This window comes from Miscanthus floridulus, chromosome 9 (genome assembly GCF_019320115.1).
Source record: "Miscanthus floridulus cultivar M001 chromosome 9, ASM1932011v1, whole genome shotgun sequence".
NCBI classification, from domain to species: domain Eukaryota; kingdom Viridiplantae; phylum Streptophyta; class Magnoliopsida; order Poales; family Poaceae; genus Miscanthus; species Miscanthus floridulus.
The window spans coordinates 57,649,184-57,657,196 of record NC_089588.1 but is presented as its reverse complement, the minus strand read 5'-3'; the positions used below and the strand labels follow the sequence as shown (position 1 = coordinate 57,657,196).

The window sequence follows — 8,013 nt, the reverse complement described above, 5'->3', positions numbered from 1 at the left end:
AGCGAAAAGTGAGCACACGAGATCGAGGGAAAGAGGAGACAAGGGCTCGAAAGCTTCGAAACCTTGGTGCCAAACATGGCAGTGGGCTCAAGGCGATGGAAAGGCAACGAGCAAGGGCTTTAATGGTAGCGGGCAAGCTCTGCTTCGACGGTGAGATCCGTCATGTGTAGGACAGTGAGTCTAGGGCTCGGGCGGCGCTGCACTAGGGTTGGATGAGGGCGGTGTGGCACGATGCACTATTTATGGGGCGGACGGCGTGGGTAGCATGCCAATTGTGGTGTGGCAGAGGCAGACTTGATGGCGGCAGAGTTTGTCATAGCGATAGGAGGAAGATGCGTCTGATGAGCGGGGCCACTCTATCAGTCACAGCGAGAGTGGGAGAGCGTGGCGGCTGCACGGCTTGGCCTACTGGGCTATGGCCTGGCTAGGCCGGCTCGCTGGGCGTGGGTGAAGAGGGAAACGGTCCACACGGGGGAAAAGGAAGGGAGCTGAGCCGCGGTGGAGAGCAGGCTAACTAGACCAAAAGAGGGAAAAGGAAATTCCATTTTCTTTTTATCTCAAGTGTTTTTCAAATGCATTTTCAAATCCATTTCAAGCAATTTGAAGTTTAGTTTCAAACCACACAATACAAAAGAAATACTATGCAACGGCATGTAAGCACAACCATGTTGCTACCTTATGATGAATTTTAATTTCAATAAAAAAATATTATTTTCCCTAGGTTTAAATGTACACAAAAATACATAATTAGATGAATTTAACTCTTTTTTAAAAAACAAATTTTAGGGTGTTACATAACATAGCTACCACGGTGGCCCTACTCCGAAGGATCTCGAAGCCCACGACACCCAAAGACCATCGGACCCACCATGAGATCTGCACGCTGCTCGAGCAAATAGCGGTGCAACAGGCAGAAAGCTCGTTGTCTCGGCGACGCGAGCTCGATGCCAGTCAGCGCGTGTCTTCGGGGTGACATGGTCGGGATGTGTCCCTCCACCAGGAGCCACGTGATGGAGGGGGACTTGCCTTGTGTGGGGGATATGACCCCCGGTATTCATAAGACAAGACATGGGCCGCACCATCAGAGGTGACCTAGCCGACAAGATCAAGGCGTGCATAGCACTGGTCGACGTGCACCGCAAGATATTGTATAGTACCAAATAGGATATTTTCTTGTAACCCTACCCGTCCAGAGTATATAAGGGGAGGCAGGGGTCCCCTATTCGACATCTACTTACATCCCATATTCAATACAATACACCAAAGGCATAGGACATAGGGTATTACGTCGATCAGACGACCCGAACCTATCTAAATCGTTGTCTCTGCGCCTTGTGTCACCATCTGGTTCCTATCACGTGCACCTCCAACGATCAATCTACCTTCATGGGATACCCCTCGAAGGCCTGCCAAGCATCTTTTGTCGACACCATGGTCCCGGTGCATGAGCGTCTCAGCCCAACCATGACACACGCAACACCCTAGACACCCATAGGCGTGGATAAGGTGACAAGAGAGAGGAGGCCGACCACGGCTACCATCCTCATCGCTGAGGACGCTACGATAGCGGCGAAGACTAGAGCCCGAGCCCTGACCTACCGGGGCCCTAGGCTTTCGGTAGACACATCCTCAACAAGGCTTTCCCGCCATGGTATCGACCGCCGACCAACGTCCTGATGTACTCCAGGGAGACAAACCCTGGCTTGTGGCTCGACGACTACCGGCTCGTTTGTCAAGCCGGTGGCGCAGATAGTGATTACATCATTATCCACAACCTCCCCTTGTTCATGGCCGATTCGGTGTGAACATGGCTAGAGCACCTTCTGCCCAACTGGATTCAAAGTTGGGCGGACTTGAAGAAGATCTTTGTGAAAAACTTCTAGGGAACCTACACACGCACTGGGAACCCCTAGGATCTAAAAAATTGCTGACAGAAGTCCAGAGATACCCTCTGTGAGTACTTTTGACTCTTCTCTAGGCAATGCAACGAGTTGCCTGATGTCGCCGACGTCGATGTCATCGAAGCCTTCCTGTCCAGGACCACCTGCGAGTCCCTAGTCCACAAGCTAGGACGTAAGGGCCCTTGGACCACCAAGGAGCTCCTCATCATCATGACCAGCCATACCTTAGGCAAGGAGGCGGTCGGAGCAATTTTTCATTGCTCCAAAGGCAAAGCAAGGCAGGACGAGGACACCGGCGAGGGCCCCTCTAACCGTCCAAACAAGAAGAACAAGAACCAACAGCACGGGGGCTCGCTCAAAACATGGCCGTGGAAAGGTGGTCGGGTGCCCACCGAGAATGCTATCAACCACTTTGAGAAGCTCCTCGAGGGGCCCTGCCCGAACCACGCCTTCCCCATCAAGCATCGATACAAGGACTGCGCCCTCATGAAGTGGTACCTGTCTGACAGCTCTAACAAGGGGAACTAGAGAAAGAAGTCAGAGCCGACGATAGATGATGCCAAGGGGAAGGACAACGGCTTTCCAACCCTAGATGGCTGCCTCATGATCTTCAGTGGGACGGCGGCCTATGACTCCAAGCGTCGCCAAAAGATCACACGCCGCGAGGTCTATGTGGCCGAACCGGCCATGCCGTCTTTCCTTTGGTGGTTGGAGTCCACCATCACCTTCGACTGATCCGACCACCCAGATAGCATCCCACAGTCGGGGAGGTATTCACTCGTGGTCGACCCAATCATCGGCATGAAGCACCTCACCATGGTGCTGATGGATGGAGGCAGCGGCCTCAACATCATATACGTTGAGACACTCGATGCCATGGGCATCGATCCGTCGTGCATCCAACCAACCGGGGCACCATTTCATGGCATTGAGCTGGGGAAGCAAGCCGTACCGCTTGGGCAGATCAACCTACCCATCACCTTTAGGGATCTGACCAACTACAAGATGGAGACCCTCATCTTTGAGGTGGTTGGATTCCACAGGACCTACCACGACATCCTAGGACGACTATGCTACGCAAAGTTCATGGTCATCCCCAACTACACCTACCTAAAGCTCAAGATGCCAGAATCGCATGGGGTCATCACCGTCGGCACCACCTTCCGACGCGCTTACAAGTGCGAGGTTGAGTGCTATGAGCATGCCTCAGCAATCATCGCCTCCGAGGAGCTTACGGTCATTAAGGAAGAGACTACCAAGGAGGCACCTTGTGGGGTGTACGACACACCTGAGTGGGCACACTTGGTCCACTACAGAGAAATTTTTGATTCTGAACTTGAGCTCCTTACACCCTTATGGCAAGCCGTACTTGGGTCACACTGCTCGGCGGTAGTTCATGCTGCTCGGCGATAGGTCACGCTGCTTGGCGACAGGTCACGCTACTCGGCAATGGTTCACACTGCTCAGCGACAGTTCACGCTGCTCGGCAATTCAGCATGGTGGTTGGACCATGAGCTTGACTGCTCGGCGTTATTCGCACCTGCTCGGACGAGCTCAAGACGGCGTTGCACAATGGGTACAAGGCACTCGAGGACTAGCTGTGGGGTGTACAACCCTGGATACCCATGGTAGGCCACATGGGCTGCGCCCCTAGGGGTGGCCCAGCCCACAAGAAGAAGCCTTGCGGGCATGACTCTGCTCGGTGCCTCCCGCAAGACATCGGGAAGATATCCTAAAGATACTACGAGATCTGTTAGGATATGTATGATCCCAAGATTCCTGTAATCAGTTATTACTTTCCGGTTATCTCTCAGATCTAACTGACTTGTAACCCTGCCTCCCGGACTATATAAGGTGGGCAGGGACCCCCTCTAAAACCACGGCATATCATACGATAGCTAATACAAACCAACAGACCATATGAGTAGGGTATTACGTCATACTGACGGCCTAAACCTGTCTAACTCGTGTGTCTCTGCTGCCTTCTTGTTCTTGATCTCATGCTCCTCTGTCGATCAATCTACCTTCGTGGGATACCCCTCGGAGGACTACCAATGATATTATGTCGACACACCTAACTCCAAGCGGTCGGCTAGATCCTTTGAGCCCGCAGAGGGCATCAAGGAGGTCCTCATAGACCCCAGTAGCTCTGAGGGAAAAGTGGTGCGCATCGGCACCACGCTTTCCTCCAAATAGGAAAGCGCGCTCATCGACTTCCTTCGTGCCAACAGAGATATCTTCGCATGGAAACCCTCAAACATGTCAGGCATCCTGAGGGAAGTCGCCGAACACACCTTGAAGATTAGGTCGGGCTCCAAGCCGGTGAAGAAGCGCCTACGTCGCTTCTACATGGAGAAGCGCAGGGCCATTGGCGAAGAGATCACAAAGCTTTTGGTGGCCAGATTCATCAAGGAAGTGTATCATCCTGAGTGGTTAGCCAATCCCGTCCTTGTACAAAAAAAGAATGGGAATGTTTACTACACAAGTCTCAATAAGGCATGTCCAAAGGATCCATTTCCTTTGCCATGTATAGATCAAGTAGTCGACTCGACCTTGGGGTGTGAAACCCTCTGCTTCCTTGATGTGTACTCTAGATACCACCAGATCTCCATGAAAGAGTCCGACCAGCTCGTGACTTCTTTCATGACCCGTTCGGGTCATTCTGCTATGTCACGATGCCTTTCAGCCTGAAAAGCACGAGAGCTACATACCAGTGATGTATGCTCAAGTGTTTCAAAGACCTCATCGAGCAAACCATTGAGGCCTATGTAGACGGCATCGTAGTCAAGTCCAAACGGACTGACCAGCTTGTAGATGACCTAGAGCAGACCTTCACAAAACTACGAGCAAACGGCATCAAACTCAACCCTAAAAAATGCGTTTTTGGGGTCCTGAGGGGCATGCTGCTTGGGTTCATCATCTCTGACTGCGACATCAAAGCCAACCCAAAGAAGATCTCAGCCATCACAAGGATGGGTTCGATCTAGAATCCAAAGGGAGTGCAACGAGTCACAGGGTGCCTCGCCACGCTTAGCCGTTTCATCTCATGCCTCGGCAAGTGAGGCCTCCCGCTTTATCGAATTCTAAAGAAGGCCGATCAGTTTGCGTGGACTCCTGAGGCTCAGGAGGCACTCGACAAAGTCAAGTAAATCCGGATGAAAGGCCTGATCTTGGTCCCCCCGACCGATGGGGAGCCAGTCCTGCTCTACATCGCGGTCACCACACAAGTGGTTAGCGCTGCCCTAGTGGAAGGAAGAGGGACACGCCCAAAAAGTGCAGCACCCCATGTACTTCGTTAGCAAGGTCTTGTCCGACTCCAAGACTCGCTACTAGCAAATCTAGAAGCTCTTGTACGCCGTCCTGATCGCCAAAAGGAAGCTACGTCACTAATTCGAGTCACACCCGATGACAGTCGTGACGTCCTTCCCTCTCAGTGAGATCATCCAAAACTAGGATGCCATCGGGAGAATCACCAAGTGGGCACTCGAACTGATGGGTTAGGGCATTTCGTATGCCACTCGAACGACCATCAAGTCCCAAGCACTAGTCGATTTTGTTGTGGAATGGACTGAGGTCCAGATGCCGCCAGCAGTCGTCGATCAAGAGTACTAGACGATGTACTTTGATGGGTCACTGATGAAGAGAGGCGTCGGTGTGGGGCTGGTCTTTGTTTCGCCCCTCGATATACACATTGAAAGCATCTAGGCCCCTAGTTGGGTTTCGGTGATTAATGACAATACAAGATTACTATGACTAACGTGTGTTTTGCAGAGGCAATTAAGTTAGGTCATGGTAATGGAGATCAATTGGGCAATCAAGGTGGTCATGCCCCTACGATGGAAATCGTTTTGGTTTTCAAAGGATGGACGACAAGGTTAAGGATGGACTAGTTCTAAGTGTCGATTGGAGTTGAAGAGACACTTAGAGTAGTTTAGGACTTTGTTTTTCCTTTGGCCATACTATTAAGGGGGGTATGGACGGGTAGCTTGACCTAGGCGAGTATAGTGACTTAGATGTGGTGCACACTTGTTAAAACTAGCACTAGGTAGCTCCACAATAGCCCTATGATCCAATGGAGCAAACTTCATTCACGTATGATCGAGAGTTGGAAGTGAATGGAGGGTCAAATACTGACTGGACACTGGCTTTGGTGTGACCGGACGCTGGCACAGAGTCCGGTCAGTTCATTTGACTGAGGTGAAATTGTTCGGTGTGACCGGACGCTGGAAGGTCAAGTGACCGGACACTGAGAGCCAGTGTCTGGTCGTTTCTAGTAAGGTTTTAGAGAGGGAAAATCATGACCGGACGTGTCCGGTCACACTGTAAACACTGGAGTTCGGGGTATACTGACCGGAGCGTCCGGTCAACATGACCAGAGCGTCCGGTCACCCCGCAGAGGCACATAACGGTTCGTTTTTTAGATCTTGTTATAAATAGAAGCTCCACTCAAGTGTGGAGTTACTTTTGCTCATTCCAACAGCTGAGAAACACCTTAGAGAGTGCCAAGAAGAGCAAGGTCCTAGTGAGGTGATTGAGATTTGAGAATCCAAAGAGAGACCTCATTAGTGAAGATCAAGAGTAGCAAAGTGTGCATCCACCTTCTCATTAGGCTTGTCATGGTCAAGTGAGAGTTTGTGCTTGTTACTCTTGGTGATCGCCATCACCTAGATGGCTTGGTGGTGATTGGGAGTTCGGTGATCACCCAGTAGAGCTTGTGGGTGACCCAACTCAAGTTGTGAGCGGTTGTGGGTGATTCACCACGACGGAGTGTCGAAGAATCAACCCGTAGAGAGCACTTGATCCTTGCGCGGATCAAGGGGGAGCTACACCCTTGCGCGGGTGCTTTAACGAGGACTAGTGGGGAGTGGCGACTCTCCGATACCTCGGCAAAACATCGTCGCGTTCTTTCCTCTCTATTTACTTTGAGCATTTACTTTGAGCATTTACTTTGTGCAATTCAATTCATGTCTTTACATTCTTAGAATTGCCATGCTAGAGTAGGATTGGAACTTAGGTTGCAAGTCTTTTGTGCGGTAGAACAATTAGAAACACTTTTTAGGCATAAGGGGTTAATTGGGCTAACCATAGGACTTAATTATTGCGAAGAAATTTAGAATTAGCCCAATTCACCCCCCTCTTGGGCATCTTGATCCTTTCAATTGGTATCGGAGCCTCATGCTCACATCTTTAGGCTTAATCGCCTAGAGCAAGATGTCTCACGGGGATGAACCTCCTCCTATCTTTGAGGGAGATGACTTTCCTTATTGGAAAATTCGCATGGAGGCGTATCTTGAGGCTCTAGATGTTGGTATACTTAGAGCCGCCTCACAAGGCTTCCCAAAACCTCGGGATGCTACTAACTTACAAGGCGATGAGGTAAATTATGAGAAGTGGAATGCAAAGGCTCGAAACACCATCTTTAGAGGCCTTTGCAAAGATGTGTTTAATCGGGTGAGGAACCACAAAGACGCCCATGCACTATGGTCAGATGTTTGTGCGCTCCATGAGGGAACTAAGAGTGAGCGTGAGGAACGCTATCATCTTGTCATGAAAAAGCTCAACTCTTTTGAAATGCTTCCTAAAGAAAGTGCTAATGAAATGTATTCACATTTGAATGTTCTTGTAGAGGAAGTCAATGGGTTTGGACTTACTCAAATGCAACCATCTGATGTTGTAAGAAAGATCTTGAGTGTCCTCCCCATTGACAAATATGGGCATATTGTGACCGTGCTATATCAAGGTGATCTTTCCACCGCTACACCAACACAAATCTTGGGAAAGATCAATGCTCATGAGATGTATATGCACATCACACCTCAAGATGGCTCATCCTCTACAAAGAAGAAAGAAAAAGACTTAGCATTCAAAGCTAGCCAAGAGAAGGGCAAAGCAAGGCTTGAGTATGAGAGCTCAAGTGATGATGAAGTTGATGATGAAAGCCTTGCTCTCATGGTGAAGAAAACCGCCAAGATGCTAAAGAAGCTCAACAAGAGTGGCATCAAGTTCGATGGCAAGAAGAAGAAGTTCTTCACAAGCTCAAGAAGAAAGCCAATCTCCGAGATGGATTGCTACAATTGTGGCGAACTTGGTCATCTAGCTCACCAATGTACAA

General features: G+C 50.1%; 1 protein-coding gene across 1 annotated transcript; it reads left to right on the top strand.

The window, feature by feature from the left end:
• The first annotated feature begins 2,702 nt into the window (after positions 1-2,702).
• LOC136479969 (uncharacterized) lies at positions 2,703-3,314 on the top strand. Its single transcript, XM_066477661.1, has one exon. It carries the CDS (start codon positions 2,703-2,705, stop codon positions 3,312-3,314), a length of 612 nt encoding a protein of 203 aa, XP_066333758.1.
• The last annotated feature ends 4,699 nt before the right edge of the window (positions 3,315-8,013 follow it).